The 21,803-nt window shown below is 46.1% G+C and overlaps 1 protein-coding gene across 10 annotated transcripts in view; it reads right to left on the bottom strand.

Annotated features, from left to right (window-relative positions):
* The window catches only part of LOC122366454 (diacylglycerol kinase theta-like), a 42,094-nt gene that overhangs the window by 16,462 nt on the left and 3,829 nt on the right, over positions 1-21,803 (bottom strand). For 2 of the 10 annotated variants that reach the window (XM_043338741.1, XM_043338737.1), the window contains exons 1-10: positions 19,848-19,894; positions 17,899-17,978; positions 17,359-17,461; positions 15,777-15,997; positions 15,295-15,376; positions 14,200-14,289; positions 12,690-12,806; positions 12,175-12,309; positions 11,473-11,613; positions 10,071-10,238 (exon numbers count right to left, since the gene is read on the bottom strand). In XM_043338741.1, coding sequence (XP_043194676.1) covers positions 10,071-10,238; positions 11,473-11,613; positions 12,175-12,309; positions 12,690-12,806; positions 14,200-14,289; positions 15,295-15,376; positions 15,777-15,803 — 760 coding nt within the window. In that variant the 5' untranslated portion in view covers positions 15,804-15,997; positions 17,359-17,461; positions 17,899-17,978; positions 19,848-19,894. Of the gene's footprint in view, positions 1-10,070; positions 10,239-11,472; positions 11,614-12,174; positions 12,310-12,689; positions 12,807-14,199; positions 14,290-15,294; positions 15,377-15,776; positions 15,998-17,358; positions 17,462-17,898; positions 17,979-19,847; positions 20,161-21,803 lie in introns of those variants that run through there. The other 8 variants (XM_043338742.1, XM_043338738.1, XM_043338734.1 and 5 more) reach the window with 6 other exon arrangements.

Genomic DNA, 21,803 nt, shown 5'->3' with positions numbered 1-21,803 from the left:
GGTATTATCAGGGTTTTTTTCCGAACTTCCAGAGTTACTCAGTGAAACGTGTAGAAGAAGGTGGCTGAGGCCCCAATCCGAAGTCATTCGTCTCAAAATTGCCTAATTTCCAAATGGTGGGCCTCCAAAGTTGATCCGTCTGCCAGCAAGTACCTGGAGGAGGCAGTACCAAGTACTCGGATACATTCCCCTATAAGTCCATAGGCTTTAACACTATATAGCTAGAGACTTCTAGAGATATTTTGTCTGCCAGATAAGGCCGTCGCATACCAGATAAGGCCGCAACGGCCGTTCAACGTTACGTGGGGAAATGGGAGAAATCTAAAGACTTTTTTCTCTGACGTCTCCACTCCAACTGGCAAGCGTTGTTAGCATTGGCTCGTGTCGTCGTAAATAAGATTTGTTTGACGGATATTCCGTTAGTTGAGTGTGTTGTTGTAATTTCTGAGGACAAAGAATGAATGACGCAAAGAAGAATGAATGACGCAAGACGCAAAGAATGCGTCTTGTCGCATTCTTTCGCTTACCGCCTCGTCCGTTTCGCTGCGCAGTATGCATATTGGTTCTCGTTTTTTTTTCGGCTGGGGGTGTTTAAGCCCCTCACGCTCCCCCCCCCCCCCCCCCAACCAAGTGGTGTGCGATGAAATACCCCAGCAACTACCGGGTTAATTAGAGTAGGGCATGGAAAGGGACAATGTACACCTCCCACATCCTCTGTTCGGTGTTTCACCATTACAGGAGTGTTGTAGTACCAAGATGTATGTACAGTCCACAGCAGAAGTAATGTGGGGTTTCAGTCATGGGTATGTTCTGCTTCTGAAGCTTACGAACGATTAGCCAGACTACAAGGAAACTTTGAATGTAGCTTATATGTATCGTCACCCTTGCAGCTGCAACTTTAGCTATTGACATCTTCTTTTCGATCACTCCGCATCAAACAATCGCCAGTCAAAGCCAACCGTTGAAATTGGTAAAACCCTACATTACTTTAGCGGTGGGCTGTACATAGGTGCCCAACATTACCGCAGTGACTACTAAAAACGCTGGCTGATAAAATGTCAAGCGAAACCTAAACGCCAGCAAAAAAAAAATCACATCCAGCTCAACGAGATAGCGATTTCAGGGTCAGTCCAGCACCGGGTCACGGCTGCGACGGCAGCCGGTTTCCAAAGACGGCCAGCTCGGCGAAGTCGAGGAGCGGCTTTGCGCGGGTCAGCCGGACGTAGCGGCCGGTCAGCGGAACGGTGCACCGAAACAGGCGGGCGTAGCCTTTGGCCACGAACGGCTGCTCCAGCCACACGCAGCGCGCCGAGTGAGTGCTGTTGAATGCCGTCGGGTGGCTGCCGACGCGAACCTCCATCAGACGGTTGCGGTTCTCCGCCAGGGTTGAGCCGCAGCAGTCGACGCGGCCGGCGTACAGAATGCTGGTGACCTGCACCGTCTGGCTAAGGTCGACTGTCCACGCCGCTGTGGGCACGCTTACGCCCTCGGTCGTGTGGGTGAAGGTACGCTCATCGCCGTCGTTGCCGTGCCGTGCCGGGTATCTTCTGTCTTGCATGGTCAGCCAGCTTGTTCGGTTCAGTGCCAGGTTCTCGCCAACGTATTGACAAAGTGCATTGAACTGGTGGTTGAGGCAATTGGCGTCGTGGATAACCATGTTGCGGTTGATGACAGCACAGTCATCTGGATCATGAGCGTTGGGCTGCCCCTGGTCCCAGGCGATGTCAGTCGCCTCCTTGCCGTCGCTGGTGACGTAGCGTCCCTCCTCCAACATGTCCTCCATGCCGATCCAGATGTACGTACTCGTACTCTGTCCCTCGATGTAGCTGCGGAGCGGCTCCAGGCCTTTGCGCGTCACCTCTGGTAGCAGTATGGCGCCGTCGCGGAGACAGATGTCAGCCGCCCGCAGTCTATCACCGGATGGGAGCATGCGAAGCCACTTGTCACCCACCTCCTGGTAGGAGGCCGGCGGGGTGCCATCTGCTCGGGAGAAGCTCCACACAAACGACTTCACGTTGTCAGTGGAGTTGACTTCGTTGGTGATGCCTTCGGCGTACATTCGGCAGCGACTCTGCTTGGCGGAGAAATCGAACGCCACACAGCTCATCAGAGCGGCACAGGCCGACTCGCAGGCGGTGATAGAGCCCACGCTCGTCTCGGAGATGAGGCCAGACGCCAGTTGGCGGCCGCTGACGTCGGTGAAGTTGCCCGCCTTCCGACAGCCGCCGGTGCCGTCCTCCCGGACTGTGCCGTGACAGCCGCAGACGCCGCCCGCACACGTGGCGCCGGCCACCAGCAGCGAGCAGTCGTCGTCGACGGCGCACCGCTCGCCGAGCCGGCGCATTCCGTGGCGCGCGTGCCAGAGCCAGTCACCGGAGCTGGCCTGCGTGCTGCCTGGAGCGGGCAGCAGCTCGGTGAGCCGGCAGGTGGCCGTGCCGGCGCTGCTGCCGTAGCCGCGACAGGTGTGGTTGGCGAGACACAGCCGGCGGCAGTCGCAGGCGTTCACCGGGCTCAGCGTCTGCCCGCCGTCATCGCTCGACGAGACATCGCCCCCGGCGGCAGGTCCTCGAAGGAGAAGGCGCGCAGGTGAGTGCGCACCCGGGACTGGAGGTCGACCTCCGCGCCGGCGGTGTGCCGCCAGCCGGAGGCGGCCAGCAGCGAACACAGCAGAGGCCACATGGTGACGCGTCCGACGGCGAGCGACCGTCGCAGCCGACTGCCGGCCGAGCAGTCGAGAACTCATCGATTCTCCGTTGCGCGCCAATGGAGCTCCCAACAACCAACGCATAACATGATCTGGTTAATTTTTTAAGATTCTTAGGATCATACGATGATTTTCTTCCACCATGTTTTCCCAGAGAAGTATTTTTTACATGTCCTTGCCACTGAAGTGTTACATCAATGAGGCTGTCAACCGATCCAATAATATAGATATGTTGCCGATATCTACCGATATCATACTAATAGCTTGAGTAAACTGATACCAAATTAGCACTTAGGTTACTGACCTTATCCTCGTAGTTTAAGAGTTCACTGGTGCTTTTCTGTTTGTTCTATCTTAATTAGATCAAAAGCTATAAGCGAAAAACTTTTGACCTATTTCAAGCGAGATTTTTAAATTTATACCCCCAAAACCCCCCTAAATATTGACCTAGAGCAACCAAATTTGCACAAAGGCGAGAACTCCAGGGGGCCCGCCTACCTACCAAATTTGGTGTTTCTAGGTGCCATAGGAGCCAATCGCGAGGGGGGTTCGTATCGACCCGCTCCCCTGCCAGGCCGTGTTATGAAAAATGCCCTGCCAGGGCGAGGGTTAACCCGCGCCCTGCTGGGGGTCCTGGATTTCCACGCCCTGCTGGGGGGGGTGTTTGAACACCCCCCCTTGTAACTCGGCTCCTGGGCCACGTAGCGATACGCGGAAGGCGGCGTTCGAAAGAGCTTCAAAAATAATGACGAAATCACTTCGGTCAATTTTTTGGTCAGGTCAAAGGTCAGGTCACCAGAGGTCATTGAAGGCAAAATTTCGCCGATTTCCAGGTCGAATGTCGAAAATTTCCAAGAAGCCAACGCATAACTCGGGAACCAATAGAGCTACAGCGCCACGGAAAAGTGCATTCGATAGCCCTTTTAACGCCCTTTCTGAGTAATTCTCTCAGATTTGACCTAACGTCAACGGTTTTGCCTGCAGGGGGCAAAAACTGCAAAAATAGCCGATTTTTTCGGAAACAGTTTTTCTGCAATAACTTTTGATCCAAGCCTTGTACGAGCTTACTTTCACCGGCATCGTGTTCCTCTCGTCAAGACGCATCGAATGAACTATAACTTGACCTTGAAAGGTCAACTTGAAAATTTGACCTCAGGTCAAGGTCATGACCTGACCGGAAAGGGTCATGTTGTATATCAGTCGATCCGTATCGTCGAGCTGAACACATATAAGGCATTTTCATCGCTCTAGCATGCCTCTATCAAAAGTTATTTGCGAAAAACTGTTAGATACCATTCGTGACCTAAGATGACCTCAGGGCATAAACAAGGGTCACGGACACCATTTTCACGTTCTGTGTGTCTAAACTACTTGTAATTCGGTGTTTGGGAGTGTTTATAATGTCTTTCGTCCAAAAGAGGCGCATTTCAATTTTCTCCCATTGACTTATAATGGGGAGGTCGCAAAATTGACCTGACCTTAGGTCATCGATATCAAAATTCTGAGATAAACATTTTGTACATGCTATTGCTCTTAGCAATCGCTGAAAGTTTCAAAGCGATCGGTCACTCGGTGTAGCTACGACAGACATTGAAACATTTTATGAGGTGAGGTCACTTCAAGTGACCTGGTGACCTGACCTTGAATGACCTTGGTCTGAAATTTTCACAACATGTGTAGAATTGATGTATGATAAGGTGTACCAAAAACGGCGGCGCTCCGCGCCGCCGTTTTTGAGATATTCGCAAAAAACCACAAGGGGGGGTGTTCAAACACCCCCCAGCAGGGCGCGGGTTAAAGGAAAAGGGTCACCTTTAACATGGGGTTTGAAACTGAGATGGCCATCTTGTAGCCCGTGTCCGAAAACCCCGAGAGTGTCCCACCTTACGGCCGATTTCGGCCTCCATTTGTAGGTATCGGCAATTTTAAAAGAAAATATGCCAGGAATGCGTCCTTATCCCACGAATGCGTTCTTATCCTGTAATACAGCCACCCGCGGCGAGGCTTTGGTTTTTAACCAATCAGCTCCAATCAGCTCAGCTTTAACCAATTAGCTAATCTGACACAAGCCGACGAGACTGTCTTCTGAAGGCTGATTGGCTTGAGTGTGATGTCATCGCTATGACATCATACAGAAGGTGCGGTAGAGAGTACAAACATAGTACCAATATGTTAAATAGTTTGACATACTTTTTTGCGATTTATGCACTTCTGGCACCAGATTTAAAAAGAACATGAAAAATAATAATGTCAAAATGAAAAGCAACGATATCTTCATATTTCACGAAGGTGGCACTTTTCCTTTAAGGAAAAATAGTAAAACGGCTATTTTTAGAGTTTATGCCCTCTGGAGGCTAAATCGTTAACCTCAGCTCAAATCTGAGAACAATATTCAGAAAGGCCTTTGAAGGAGGCGGGAGCTATCAAATGTACTTTTCCACAGTGTTGTAGCTCTATTTTTTCCCGAGTTATGCGTCGGTGTTTTGAATAATGTTGAAACGGACAACATTTGACCTTTGAGTGCCTGTGGCGACCTGACCGTTGACCTGACCTAAAAATAACCGCAGTATTTCCTTCATTATTTTTTAGGCTCTTCGTCGTCTGAAATAATATAATGCCTGAAACAGACTCTACTAGGGTTACCCGCGTGCTCCGCAACGCGAAGGGTTATTTTTGACCCGTGGGTATTGGATTGGTCTGTGTCGATTTGGTTGGTATCCGTTTCGTTCGATTGCTTTTTGACGGCCAAGCATTTTGTAATAAAACAAAAAAGATACAGCGCATCGAGGTGCCCGTGTCGTATTATCATGCGTTCTACAAGAATGATTCGAAAACTGGCGTGAAGCCTTTTGAGGGCCATCGATGAATTTCGCTAAAAATGACAATGTAATGTTTTTGAACATTTACATTTTTAAGAATACTGTTGCTTATAATGTAAAATTGCAGATAGAGCCTTGGACAGAATTCAATGCTCTTTCCAACGGTACCATTTTCAACTGCCAAACGTATCAGGTTATACAACAAAACCCGTGTGAATGATAAAGTGGCACATCATCGACAAACACCATTTTCTCCCGTGATTTGTACCACCTTGGCGTCGATCAATTAGCTATTCACAATTTTCCCATGAAAGGCGGTACATTTCTCTTGCCAACAGGCGTTGTTTCAACTCGCTCTGTTTAAAGGGAGATAATGACCTTTTTCCACAAAATCTGAGTTAGGACCATTTTCTGACAACGTTAGGCGGCACGGGCGGACATCGATAGCAGCGCCTCTATCGGTCACTAGGGAAAGCTGGGCTGTAGGCGACGAAATACCGGCTGAGATGTCACACGTTGAATAGGTTTATAGACATCAGTCTTGTGAAAAAAAGTTGAACTTTTGCCTTCAATATTTCTACAGGTAATTTTAGAAGTGTCTTCACATAGATTACAAAACCGTTTAGATCATTGTATTCACTTCAAGCCTTTCCTATTGTTCTTGACGATATTCGGGAACTATTTTTAATTAGTGTTTCTAGCTTAGTAAAAGAGCATATTGTGCAAACGCTGAAAAAAGCATAAATGGAAGATTTTAAATGCAATTTTCTCTAGCAATTATTGGTAAATTCTCTACAGATCAAGGAAAAGATGCATGCTAATTGATAATTTAAAGTTCTTGGAGCCACTTGTTTTCTTCTTTTCTTACGTCGCCCCAATGGCCGCGAATACACTTGTGATAACGCCTATCGAAACACAACAAGTTATAATGTAAATTAAAACCATTTTGCTCAATTCGGTACCTTGCCGCAAATATCTCAACTTGAAGTCACGTTAGCGGGGAGCGCTGAAAATGACCGTTGAATAAGTACTTACATCACTTTTTGGTACTTGCATGTAATTTTGTAAAATGAGCGTATTCCTTACATTTGATCTTCATCACATCTAGTTAGTTAATGGTCGTCTATAGTGCCTTCAAAAGATATTCATGGTTTGGGGGTGGTTTATGTCTAAATTTACGCAACTATTTTTCCTCTTCATCATCTGACGCCATATGCTGCTATTTTAGTAGCAACGACTCAATTTTGAATCGGTCCCGCCGACTGCACAATAAAAGAAGATAGATACAACACTTTTGCGGCATCACTGAAAAACTTATGCAGTAGTGTTATTAAAATTCTCATAACACCGTTCGACAAACCTGAAGTCTTTTTGAAATAAATATGCTTGTATTTTTCGCTTCAGGCTCTGACGCCAAAATAATGAATTTCGTAGTCGCAATCGCAAGATTTGGCTGCGTTTCTGGCGCATGCCGTTCATTTGTGGCGCAAAATCATACTTGGAAACAAAGAAGAGTAGGCACTATGTACCCCCGAATTAGAATCTAATTAATTCTAAACCGAATTAACTCTAATTCAAATTAGAATCCTTACAACCAAGCAACGACAAGGCGATAACAAACAAAAACCCAAGCGTCGCTGTTTGAAACAAAAGCGCCATATACTGCGACTTTTTATAGAGAAGGACAACGCATTTCGGTGGGTGTTACAAGTACTGCAAGTACTGCTTCTTTTTTGCAAAAATAAAAACCTTTTTCACATACGAAAATGTGCTAGGAAATTTTCATATTTTATAGAAATTACAGTAGAAATAGTATAGATGTCGAGTAATTTTTATTTAAGAAAAAAGAAAGCTCATTATCTCCCTTTAGGGGAAGCCGGGGGAAGCCCGGCATAGTAAGCTCTTTTTCATTTTTATTACATACCATACGTGCTGTATAAAATGTTGATATCCTGCTAGCTAGCTAAGTTCATTGGCCGTGTTTTCCCAAAAATTCGGTTTCGTGGAATAAGTATAAGGTTGAGAAAATCGAGTTTTAAAAAAGTGTTGATTTTTCTGGGGTAAGCCCGGCATAGGGGTAACGCCGGCCACCTCCCCAGCGCTTTACAACGAGTTGATGAAACCATTATGTGTTTTCCAAATATTAACGGAAAGTGAAATATTAAGGTACTGATTAGCTCTGGACATCTTAGAGTTTATGTCACTACTGGTATTTTAGCTACCGTCTACTACATATACAGTACAGGTCGATGAAAATCGTGATGCAAAATTGACAAAAAATGTGTGTTTCAAAATTCCTTAAAATTTATTTTTATTTTTACCTTAATGCATCATATTGCATATCATTCGACTCGGCTGATGAAGAAGAACACAACGACACCATTTTTGAAGCTCTAGCTTCATTGTCTGTCGCGTTATCTGCAAAAACGTAGTTTGACCCTACTTGACCTTAAGTGACATGACTGGCTTTGTCTATGATAACATGTTTATTTTCGAAATTTATCTTTGATCTAGGTGTAAACCAAATCTGCTCAGTACCTATTATCTCATGGAAAACAGTGGTTTAGTGGCATTGCTCTCGGTTGGGGGTAAGCTTGGACACTCGCCCGGGGTTACCCCAATGTGCTAATTTTTATTTTAGAACAGCGATATTCGAAAAAAAAAATGTCTTACTTGAGCCAGCCTGCCTCGTCACCCCTCACTACAAACACTTAAACGGTCCTTACATAACATTCGTATAAATATTAGTACTGTATGGTATAACATTAACAGTGCAACATATCTCACTTTTTTGCTAAAACCCCCTAAAATATCATTTTTGCGCTATAACTTTAACAATATGCAATTTTTGTCAGCCTTAACTTTTTTGCTGGCGTTACCTTAGCTGCCACGCTGAAAGGACAAACAGTTGAGCATTTTATTGTGAATAATTTAGCCGGAAACGGGGTGGCCGGGCTTCCCCCGCGCCCGGGCTTCCCCCGGCTTCCCCTAACGGTCACCTAAAAATAAAATCAATTCCAAAATCCGTCAAAAACCGCATTTTTTTCAACAAAAGTGCCTTCACGGGTGCACGTGGCACGTGCCATCCTCTACATCGTACATCATTCCACAGCCCGCTCAATGATCTACGCGATGCTGTTTTCCCCGTGTCGGTCGGACCTCTGGTCACCAAGATATTGCACGGGGACCGGACCCGTGTCGGGCAAATTTGGCCGTTTTCGCCCGATTTCGCGCGCCAATTTATACATGTAAAGTCTATGACGCGATTTTGCACTTTTTGGGCACGCGCCACGGGCTCTCTATCAATCCGATCGAGCCCAGACCCCTCAAAGGCACGTCGCGCATCCTTGATCTATAAGTTGTGCACATTTCACCGGGCTAGGTGCAACGGTCTGGCCTGTAGTCCACGCAAAGCACCACCAAGTCGGGACCTCGGTAACGGACAGACGCACCCTCCTCAAAAAATATTGATGGTCTGTATATCTATGCTCATGGGTGGAGCTTTTCCAGGGAAGTTGGTGGGGCAAAAAGTCGTCAAACCTACAACGTCCAATTGTTGAGTTAGATAAAGTGCAATACTGAAACAATTCTTTTTAATACAGAGCTAATGTTTGGCATCAGACAGGCATTTCAAATCTCCCCAATGCATGGGCTTGCATGCATGCATTGGGCTTCTTCGCATTGCAATGCGAAGAAGATTGGTTAGCTAAGCAACAAGTTCCTAAAAGTCAGCTAAAGTTGGTGGGGCAAAACGCTTGTTGGTGGGGCAAAATGGGAAGTTGGTGGGGCAGCCGCCCCACCAACTGAATAGGAAGTTCCGCCCCTGTCTATGCTCTTTCCGCAGTCAGGAAATCGCATGCGAGAGCCTATTCAAGTACATGGAAGCACGTTCGCATCAATCGCACACACCTCCCGCAAGCGATTGATGCGGGAAGAATTATAATGTATTTGAATATAATAATAATAATAATAATAATAATAGGCTCTCGCATGTGATTTCCTGAACTCTGAAAGAGTCTGTTTCAGCCTTTAAGACGACGAAGATATAGCCTGAAGTATACTTAATTTCATGGGTGCAAAACCTGCCCCTAAAACCCGCGAGACCTGTACCTCACGATTTATTGTCCGCATAGCTCGGATACGTGACGACTATGCTAAAAAAGTACGACTCAGGAATTTTCAGTCGACCACTAATGGTGACCTCACTGTTGACCTTGCCAAAAACGTTATAAATATAGACGTATTTTGCAATAATATTGAAGAACGCTCTTTTGAAATATGGATACTATATCTTCGAGAAGATTAACCAAATGAGGTTAGCTAATCAGTTTTCGCATCAATTTCGCGTGCGAGGTGGCAATCTGCCTTTAGACATTCATGCCTCGATATTGTCATGAGCATTCGACAACTGTCAAGCTCTAGTGAAGATAACAAACATTAACATCCACCTAGTTAAACCTTGGTAGAAATATATGTATAACACATGTAAACTGTAAATGCAGGTAAACCTAAACTCTATCCACCAGTGTGGGTCTATTGGCGCTCACCGTTGCGGTCGATGAGCACCTCACTGAGCGTGTAGTCGTCCGGCCCGGTCAGGCCCAGCTGGCGGAGACAGTACTCGATCACCTGCCGGCACGTGGTCGCGTCCGACACGGGCACGTCCAGCTGCTCCTCCTGCACGCGCAGCTGCTGCGGGTGCACGCGGATGTAGCCTGGCAACAGAGCACACGGCGTGATCAGAGACGGAGGAGCAGGAGCGGTCACAGGGGCGGTCACACGGGCGGTCACAGGGGCGGTCACAGGGGCGGTCACAGGGGCGGTCACAGGAGCGGTCACAGGGGCGGTCACAGGGGCGGTCACAGGGGCGGTCACAGCAAGGTTTACAGGCAGAAAATGGCAAATATCTGACAGGTTGTTCGGTCACAGGGTATGACAGGACACAGGTGAAAAGATCTAACAGATATGTACAAGGCACAGGCTTGGCCATGTGTAGGTATTCACATAAATATACCCATTCAAGGACACGAGTATGTAGTGCAGAGGGCACAATGGGGACCACAGAGCCTACGGTATACTTCGAACGTTATCTTGTGGGAGCCTTAGATCAGTGACGACATCCGTTCTAATTGACATGGCAGTGATACCCCGCCGCGCTGGTGTGTGCTAGGTTATCCGGAATCGACATTCTGCAGGTGGCGCTACTAGCACATTCTAGTTGATACAAGACTGCAAGTCAGCTACCTGACCAACTGCAATTCCTCCAATAAAGAAAGTGCTACAAAGCAGACACTGTTGGTTGATTCATATCTGTAGCAGAATGTCTGCAGCTCCAAACTTTTAGTCGTCTGCCCTCTGGGTCCCTGGGGCTGAATGGTTCGTGCTGGGTCGGTCTCTCCACAGTATATCGTGTCACTCGAATGACCATAACTTTGAGCATCCGTTCCATCGTTTCCATCCTCAGGACATTCAAATCCTTCTTCTCCACACCTCAACCCCCTGTTCCTGGCTGGACGGGCAACTCCCATGCGGGAAGCTTCCCTATGAGCAGACCCATAGTCGGGCGCGGTGAGTGTCAGGGGCCTGTCCACTGGATGGACTCAGCCCCGACAATTCATCAACCAGGGTGCTCGTCCAGACCAATGTCTCCCTCTATTTCCTATCATCCTTCTGACTCTACCATGGACTCGTTAGACCGAAAGAGCCTAACCCAACAAAACAAACACAAAAGCCGTGATAATAAATCGTTCAGCGGACTGACTCTGGGTGTAAAGAAGTTATTTTAAGTTAAGTTATTTTAATAATTTCTTTACACCCAGGGTCAGTCCGCTAAACGATTTATTATCATTAATATACCTGGGTTTAAATATGACTTTACAGTCTCATATAACAAAAGCCGTGCCTGAAGAGCAGACAGTGTGGTGGCTTCTCGTTCTGGCGCGTAGGTACCTGAGTGGTTTGTCTCCTGTCGTAGCCGGAGGAACACCGCCGGACGGCGACCGTCGCGCTTGCACAGCTGCCTAACCAGCATTCCACCGTCCAGCTCCGCCTCCTCCTCACAGTAGGCGTCACTCAGGTAGTACTTGTCCGCTGTAACGAGCAGTGAGACATAGACGTCACTCAGGTAGTACTTGTCCACTGTAACATATTGGTTGTGTAGAGGTCATTCAGGTAGTACCTGTCCGCTGTAACATAGGCGTAGGTTATATAGGCGTCACTCAGGTGGTATTTGTCCGCTACAACAGACAAATCAGCAATGCAAGTTAAGCTACGCCCAATATTAGGTAAACATTATATGTTCAGACAAACATAATTGTACATTATGAAGGCTTAACTTCACATGCATTCTTACAGGATGCCTATCCTCACCTGACTTCGAGCTGATGTGGAAGAAGTCCCACTGCAGCTCTGTTATCATAGAATAAGACTGCCGAGACTGACCTGACTTGGAGCCGATATGGAGGAAGTCTGTACTAGCTCTGTTATCATAGAGTAAGACTGCCGAGACTGACCTGACTTGGAGCCGATATGAAGGAATTCTGCAGCTCTGTTATCATAGAGTAAGACTGCCGAGACTGACCTGACTTGGAGGAGCCGATATGGAGGAATTCTGCAGCTCTGTTATCATAGAGTACGACTGCCGAGACTGACCTGACTTGGAGCCGATATGGAAGGCTGCCAGCGCCGTGGACAAGATGGCGTCGGTGGCTGCCGACCTGCTGACCGCTATTGTCCGGAACATTCGTCTCCGCAGCGAACAGTTGCCGTCAAACACCTTGATCAATACTGCATGACAGCAGAGCGGGGATTCCGTTAGCCAGGTCAGCACTGCGCCGTGGTAAATCGGACAACACAGCTCGGCGGCAAAGGGGCGGGTCAGCTGGCTGAATGAAAAGGGCTTATAGGAGAGACAGGAAGATAGTCCAAACATTACGAACTGCACACAGTGGCAAAGGGGCAGACCAGCTCCGTAACAATCACCAGGCAGCGCTGAGGAGTGAAAGTAAATATTGTGACAGGCAACTATGGAAGTGGTGTGCATTATCGGGGACTGTGCCAATGCGAATTTCCCGTCCATCTAAGTTATACCATGGATGAGATAACACTATTATCTCTTCCATGGTAATACGTTTTTCACAGCACACGTTCGCCGAGGGTGTGGTTACCATCATCCTGCTCATCGTTTTGTTTCTTCTTGCTGGACTCTCGACTGTTCTTTTGTTCCAGCCCGTCTTCGTGACTTTTCACTTCACCGCTACTGAACTCTTCCGATATGCTTCGAGCTGAAAGAGGGCAACATGCATAGCGCGTCAGCGAATATCCTTACTTACCCGTTTCCAAAATTAAACCTTTTTACAGTTTGTGCTCATAAACGTGCCAAAATATATATTTGTTCGTCCAACATTTTTTGCAGCATTGACAAAATATCAAATCTAGAAGCTTGGTGGATTGAAGTAATGCAAATGTTTCCTTTTTTAGCCCGCGCCCCAGTGGCGGTCTCAGCCAACTTCGCCCTAGTGGGGGGGGGGGGGCATATGTTACCACCCACCTCTAACTCAAAAACTAAGAGGGCTAGAAAGGCACGGTAAAAAGCAGTCGATACCTCTCAATGCGTACGTTTGAAAGTATTTCTGTCATTTTTCAGCTTAGAGCAATATTAGGGTCACCAGAGGTCAACAACGGTCAAAATTTGCGAATTGTCATTATATTTTTCAGAAAACATGCCATTATCTCAGGAACAATGATAGCTAGAAAAACGCTGGGAAAAGCAATCGATAGCTTTTGAGCTCTTCTTTTGATAAGGTCATCATCAAAAATGACCTCAGGTCAACGGTTTAGCCTCCGGAGGGCAAAAACTTCAAAAATAGCTGTTTTTAAGAAAAGTGTTTTTCGACAATAACTTTTAACTAAAACAAGCTAGGTCATTTCTAATGCCAGAATCGTGTTCTTCTCGCCGAGACGCGTCGAATGAACTATAATTTGACCTTGAAAGGTCAACTTCAAAATTTGACCTCAGGTCAAGGTCATGACCTGACCGGAAAAGGTCATGTTGCATATCCGTCGATGCGTCTCGGCAAGACAAACACAATGAGGCCAACCCCATTGTTCTATCTTTTTCAAATCGAGAGTTATTGGCAAAAAAACTGTTTGTAGCCTCAAATGACCTCGGATGACCTTTCAAGAGGCTATCAGCAAAAAAAAAGACACCTTGGTCGTCACGGGTGGTCCAATTCATTGTTATCCTGAAATATTTGGACTGTTCCTATGCGTACACACGAATCTCGAGGCATTTTCGTTTTTCTCCATTGACTTATAATGGAAAGGTCACGCCACTGACCTGACCTTAGGTCACGCATATAAAAAATCCGAGATAAACAAATTGTAGGCACCCATAACATCATGTGATCCACCAAGTTTAAAACCTCTCTGACAAACACTGCAGGCTGGACATGGTTGCAAACTTTCTTAGGCTTGGTCAGTTAACTTGACCTGGTGACCTGACCTGACATGACCTGGGGTCAAAAATTTCACACATTGTCCAAAATTGATGTACCTCAAGCTACCTCAAGCGGCGCGGCGCTACGCGCCGCGGTTTTTTATTTATACGAAAAAAAAACGCGACAGGGTGGTAACATATGCCCCCCCCCCCGCTGGGGCGAAGGTTAGTCTACTTACGCGCAGAAAAATCCTTCGGAATGGCTTCTTTTCGTTTGCTGATCATACCAAGAAGGATATCCCTGGGCACCTCCGTGCGTGGAAAACTCACTGCAGGCAAACGTCCGAAATGATTAGTGAACACGAGAAAAGGTAATGTGTCACGGTGTGAGATTGCTAACCGAGGGGAAAAGTCCCATAATAAGGAACCGCGGGATGTGAGGGTAATGACGGACTTCCCACGCAACTCGTCCATAACAAACACCGAAGCTGCATTTTGAAAACAATAATGATATTTTCAGTATTCCGCTACTCTACGGGCATGTCTTTTTCAGTTTATTTCGTAATTTATTAAACTTGTACGTAATTTACTTAGAGTATTACTTAGTCAAATGCCAAACTGTCGAACGCCATATCGTTTAAGAGTAGGTATTGAATGACTGACAAAGCCATTGAACAGGGTTGAAACTCTTGGCTTTATGCATTGAGTACATACCTATACCAAGTGAGGCGTTGCAAATGCAATGATAAAAAATACATAGAGTAACTCAAATACTTCCGTCATCATCACACTCGGTATTTATAGCCAATAAGGTCTGGGAGCTCTGTTTGAGCCCATTCCGCTTTAGCTTGCTGGTTACCAAGTAGGTATGGTTTGTTGCATGAGACAGTGCAATGGTCTACACATCAGACGGAAGTCGGTAAGCGAGGCTGGTCCTTTCCAGCTATTTGGATGAGTTCAGCGGTTTGGTTGTTAGTGGATGGAAGGGGTATAAAACGATATTTTTATTGACCCTCAAATGGTTATGGCAATCCGTCTAGCATGCTTTCTTTCATGGTGCAAAATGTTTACAATAATCTAGCACGTATACGTTAGATAGTTGTATGATAACCGTTTTTCATTTTATCCACTTGTGGATTCCAAAGGTAAAAATAAACGTTCAAATGCACAAACGGACATAAGAACGCATCATTGAGTGATTGAGTGATTTTAACAGCGATTGAGCAGGAATACACCATCTGCCGTCCAGCTGGATACACTCTGCCGAGGCTGTGGCCATATCTGTCGGACATACTCGTACGTACACTCTGCCGAGGGTGCGTTTATATCCTCACCTGCACTGGGAGGAAGAACCAGCGGCTCCATTGCACCGTATTTGCACTGAGGTGGAATGTATTTCATACATGGCGCGTGTACCTGCCAAATGAACCGCGATGACGTATAATGAACACATAGGGACAATATTTATGCCCTTGGTTAAAACATACTTTGATACAATAGTATTCAAAAGAGCGCCTGCATATTGTTGACATAATATTAACGCATAACAATGTTAATTACGATGAGAAGGGACACCGGAAAAGGTGGTTTAGTATGTTTTTGACAAAAGTGGTTTGAGCAATATGCCAAATCAATACCTTATCTTTTAAAGGCACCTGCAAATAACATTTGCTTAGGCTAACTTACAAAGGTACGGAAGTATCGAACAATTACATTGCAAACTGTACTCCAAGTTGCACTGTGTTGGAGGGCAAACGAATCATGCCGATAGGGGAGGGGAGGGGAGGGGAGGGGAGGGGAGGGAGTTGGCCCTCACCGTGGTCACACACCACTCGCAGCGCATCCCCGTCAGACACTCTGAGGACCAGCAGGTCTTGCGGCAGACGGCGCACTTGCTGTTGCTGGGCAGGTTGCCCTCGCGCCAGAGGTGCGCGTGCTGCACCTCGGACACCTTCTGACCTGGGATGAACTCGGAGCTGGTCTTGCAGTTGGGCACGGCGAACTCCTGGCAGTCCACGTGCACGTAATACTCGCACACTGCGCCGCCCGAGGGACAGGGCAGAGCGGCGTCAGAACAGACATTATGTGGGGTTACTAAAGCAGGACTTTGTAACGACAGGGTATGCGCTGTTTCAGGGAGGCATGTTTTTCATACAGGATTTTGCGAACAATGTGATACATATATGTTCACGCTAGACATAATACGCGCATTGTATTAACCAAAAACTGGTGTAAAAGTGAGGTTCATTAATTCACTTATTTCTATTTATCATTCATCATTAAAATACAAAACTCTGAAATTGCATATGTTACTATATATTGTAGGTATGTGACACATAAAACGTCAGCCTGGCTGACGGATAAGATTGGAGCTCTTATGCTCGAGCATTTTAACCCTCGCATGTGTAGGGGGGGGGGTCGGATGGACCCCCCCCATGGTTTTTCGCGAATAACTCGCGTAAAAAGCGGCCGATCGCGACGAAACTTTCAGTACCCTCGCATTGATCAATTTGACACCTACCCTGAAAGTTTCATGACCCTGACCCAAATGACCTTTGACCTGTGACCTCTTTTCCGAGACCATGTTTGGCCGGAATCGCGATTTCGCGTATGTCGGCTCGCACTAGCCGCGTGTTTGCAAGCTTTTCGTGGTTTCAAACGTTCAAACATGTGATTTGATGTTACTCCCGTGTGTGTCAAGGTTACCTGAAGGTCAGGTCAGGTTATTGACCTTTGGTGACCTCGGGTGACCTCGGGTCACTTTTTCGAGTTTTACATGTTTCTAGGCTAGTTTTTGGAGCTGAATTCGAATTTAGCAACCATTTGAACATTTACGAAGTAGTTTTGGTGACTTCGTAACATGTTACGAAGCTGTCAGAGGCGGTTGACACGTACTACGAATACCCGTCACGACGCCTACTGGTTGACCTGACCTGACCTGACCCGACCTGGTCTAAATGCTTCAAGACATCATCTGTGATCAAAACTAACACGATATTCGTGATCAGCACCCCGAAAAACCCCTTAGCAGCCACACTTTACGACTTTCTAACAGGTCCCGATTTTCCCGACTTTGGGTCATTGACCTGACCTGGAAGGTCAACCAATGACCTAGGACCTTAAAATTGGGTATCATCGGCTTCCTCTCGTCACGGGCAACACGCTCGTTTTTTCCGCGAAGCTCTAGCTCGATCAGGGGCCAAACGGCAAGGGGGGGGGGTCCAACCGACCCCCCCCCCCCCTACACATTAGAAGCTGGCAAACGCCGCACACACGCGAGGGTTAAACAAATCCCAGGCGTTCACACAGGCGGAAACTATTGACCTCCCCCAAATCGGAATTAACAGCTCCCCATTGGCAGCACTTTCTCGCTGCGTTTCGCGTGAGCGGCTGGTTACCTTCACACCGCAGAGCCCAGGTATCGTCCAGCCGTTTCCTGCAAATGTTGCAGAAGCGCCGCTTGTAGTGTCCAGGCTCCACCCAGCAGTGGGCCACAGGGTTCTGCCGACGGAGGAGCACTGGTCAGGTGCAGCCCTGCATTTCGGCGGGATGACCATTGGCCATTCAAGGGCAGGCTAAGAGCTTAGGTTTGCATTTGGTCTTCAGAGAATCTATTATTTGTACGCATACGGGCGTAAGTAACAAATGTGTTTCCTTTGTATTCATTTAACAATACATATAAATTGTTACCTTGCTCAGCAGATCTTTGAAAACAGGCTTCAACAATCAGTTCTGTTAATGCTTGTAGGTATTTCAAGAATGCCGTGCACGAATTTAGCTATCTACAAACGTACAACGAATGAGGTCGGTGGGTCGGTGATGAATATGAGCGAATTTTATATTTTAGTTACTGCATATTCAAGCATTTAACTTGACTTCCTCTTTTGAGTTCCATTCCTTGCGCCAAGGATCACACTACGCATCCACACATATCTTACCTTTATAAAAGCTGCCGCGATAGTAAAGCAAGGTGATACGACGTTGGTCCGACATCGGTCATGGATGACGAAGTTACAAACTGAAACAAACGACAGACACGCACGTCAGTTGTTGACAAGCAGAAAAACAATTATTTTTTATTGTGAGTCAGGTAAGGGCACTGGTGCCAGTAATACAAATTTCGGACCTTTTTGTTGTTACAGCATTCACCAGGACAGGACATGCAGATCCTCATTACATTCGTGGCGCCGTGGCGTGTGCTGCTCAGCCTTCACTGAGTGGGTAGACTGTGCCGCTCAGCACCGCTGTATGGCGGCACAGTATCGGATAGAGCCGATACATTACGGGCCTCCCCGGCACTGCTCTTCTAGGGCCTTGTTTTGCGGCACGCTGCCAGCCGCTGCCAGCGCATTTCGCGAGCTGGCGTGCACTTATGGTAGTGTTGGAGCAATGGGCTTGTTGATGTCTCCATGGAAACCCAAATTGCCACATATGCTGGCAGCGACTGGCGGCGTGCTGTTGAAACACCGCTGGGCTGACCGGTGTGAGGCACACTGTTCAGTGTTCAGCGCAGTCCCAATGGAAGTACGTACCTACCACCCCCAGGGGTCATCGTGAGAAAGTACCCATAGCACCCCTGTCGCATCCAACTTGGGACGTTGCTACACGAGGCCTCGTATCCGGGAGCAAGTTGAATGAACAACAGTCGGCTGTATTCTGCTCACATCCTGTGAGCAACGTCTGCAAACGGAGCTGAAGCAACGGGCCGCACTAAAATACATGACACAGTGCGAACGGAACAGTGCCTGAGGTCACGTCAGTCGCACGGATCCATGCGTGCGTGCCCACTCTGCCCAGCATGGAACACCTGTTGCCGTTGTTGGTACATACCAGGGTTGTATACGACTCAAATTTTTGGTGAGTCGATTCAGAAGAGATTTTTCTAAAATTGAATCGACTCGACTCTGATTCAAAATTTCTTAACCGAAATGATTCGATTCAACTCATGACTCAAGCATGACAAAAAATATATGATTCGATTCGACTCATGACTCAAACATGAAAAACATTTGATTCGACTCATGACTCAACATGACAACAAATGTTGATTCAATTCAAATTATGACTCAACCATATTTTCAGTCAGACATGTGCATGGATCCGGGAAAATGGATCCGAGATCTGATCCCATGTATCTGGATCTGGGATCCACTCAGATCATAGATCCGACTCCTAGATTTTGTCGGAGATTCAATGAGATCATAGATCCGCCCTCCTAATTTTGTCGAGAGCTCCACTGAGATCATAGATCCGGCCCCCACATTTTATCACAAGATCCACCAAGATCACAGATCCAACATCCCACCTTTTGTCGAGAGATCCACTCAGATCATGGATGTTATATTAGATCCTGATTGTACTTCTTTACTGGTATAAAAAGATATACCAAAGCATGGTTATTATGCATGCTATCACTATCAAAATATCACATATTATGCAAATTTTTCAAAAGAATTTGTAAGCAAAAAACCCATACTTGCATTATGGGAATGCAATAATGTGAATGCATTAATCAATAAACTTATGTAAATATTGCAGTGAAATATTCAATACCAACTGTTCAAAATGTGGCAAGACGTAGGTATAAGAAGCAGGGACTTCTTTGCAAATATAAATTGAGTGTTGACTGTTGACGTGAATATATAACATGTCAACACTAGAAATAGGGCATTGTGAATTGTGATGAAGTTACAACAAATGAACGTGCACTAAAAATAACTTTTACAATATCACCAGTTAGTAGTTAGGTAGGTACATCACAATCCACATGAGAAAACCATGATGCCTACCCAGTAATGACTATTGACCACTGACCAGATCTAAAAACAAAACATAATAAAACATGTGGAAGTGAGAGATAGAATGTGTTTCTGTGATTATTTCGTACAGTACGCACTCACTCACTGTCACTGCAACATAAACTCAACACAGACTGTAAACGTGACTACAATTTCCAAGGATTGGGATTCCATGACAAATCTTCGTATGGCATTTCTTCGTCGCGCGATTATTCGTCCGTATTTCTTCCTCCGAAAAACTTCGTCACGCATTGTGTTCTCCCCCTCTCCGTAAATCTTCGTCCGCAAGATTACGATGAAATGCACCGACGAAACAATGCGAACACCAAGAAAAGAGGATACGAAGAAATGCGCGGACGAAGTTTTGTGGACGAAGAAATGCCATACGAAAATGTGTCGGGATACCTACTAGTAAACCAGTCAAGACTTTCAAAGGTTGTCAATTATTTTATCAAAAGCAAAAACATCTTACGTCACTAGCCCAAAATACATATTGCAGGTGAACAATGCTAGAGTCGAATTGAGGGTCATCATCGGTCAAATATTAATGACGTAATAAATAAAATCATTGTTACAAAATGTCTGTTAAGACCTAAAATTTGTCATTGTTATTTGTAAAGGAGGTTGAAGTGAAAGTTGAAGTTGAAAGTGGGGTTGAAGTTGAAGTGCTCGGATTGAGACGAGACTAGTTACTGTTATTTTCAATATTGATTACGCTAAATTTATTAAAGTACTATGTACTAAATATGGCATATGTAACCTTTGTTGTAATGTATATGTAGTCAAAACTGGGATTCTGGACTTATATTTGTCGCAGTGAGTTGATACTTACAATTTACTAGGAATTTTTGCCTATTTTCCAATCATATTTGCTTTCCAGACATATATCCTGTTAATCTGTTCAAATCATGTTGATAAACAGTGTAAGCTGTCGTGACAGTGATTGTGATCATTTATTAGAAGTTAAAGTATAGGTAGTGATAATTTAAATACTGGCAATACAGGCTGAGACAATGATTGCTTGCAAATGTTGGATGTACATAGTTGATCTTTATATGCCTTGAGTTTCCTCAAGTTGATTTAATATTTATCTAAAGTTTATTAATCACATGTAAATCACTTCGACTCATGACTGATTCAAGCCTCAGTGGCAAAGCGAATTGATTCAACATATGACTCAAGTTTCATTGAGTCGATTCAACCTTTGACTCAAACGGCTTATGGATATGTGAATCGAATCGACTCACGACTCATTCTGATTTCAAAGCTTTTGATTCGATTCAACTCATGACTCGAAGAAAATCGACTGATTCTTGAGTCGATTCATGATTCAACTCTGAGTCGTATACAACCCTGGTACATACATCCTCGCTAGTGAGGGTGATCGGGGGGGGGGGGGAGGCAGGGTCCAGTCGTGTCGTGAGTCACCCATCCCCGGTGATACGACAGGTTCCGGTGGCCAGTCATGTAGTTCCGGCGCGGTGGCCGCGTCCGGTTAGAGATCCGTGACCACCGTCCGCTCTCCCGGAAACACGAGCAGGCGGCCGGACAGACGGACAGTACAGCTGGAGCCACTCCATCTATTCATTAGTTCCATATATGTAGATGTACAGAATCGGTAGTTTGAATAAATTCGTATCGTTGCTCTCATCGCTAGCTCAGTATTTTACACTGTATTTAGCCACCTTTGGGAATCCTCAGTCCTTTAGTGACAGTTTAGTTTGTAAGTAGCTAAAAATTTTAATCCATGGCCCTGATGAAGTACGATTTTGTGTTGTATTTATTTTGCGCAATATCATTCGGCACCAGCTTGAATCGATATCCCAATTATAGGTGCTCCGAATTCCACATCACAGATCCTGAAGCTATATCAGCGGGATATCCTATTTTGACCTAAAGGTAGCAGAAGAAAGCGGGCATCTCCGTCGGATCCGGCACAAGTGCACACCTGTCGGTGGAATAGACGGCACAAGTGTGAGCTGTCGCTGGAGCACGTGCTCTGCCGATGCTCTCCACTATACGGAGACGGGACGTTCACAACTTTC

Source organism: Amphibalanus amphitrite, unplaced genomic scaffold (assembly GCF_019059575.1).
Source record: "Amphibalanus amphitrite isolate SeventyFive unplaced genomic scaffold, NRLGWU_Aamphi_draft 000807F_arrow, whole genome shotgun sequence".
Lineage (NCBI taxonomy): Eukaryota > Metazoa > Arthropoda > Thecostraca > Balanomorpha > Balanidae > Amphibalanus > Amphibalanus amphitrite.
The sequence above is the reverse complement of the archived record's forward strand: the minus strand, read 5'-3'. Positions and strand labels throughout refer to the sequence as shown.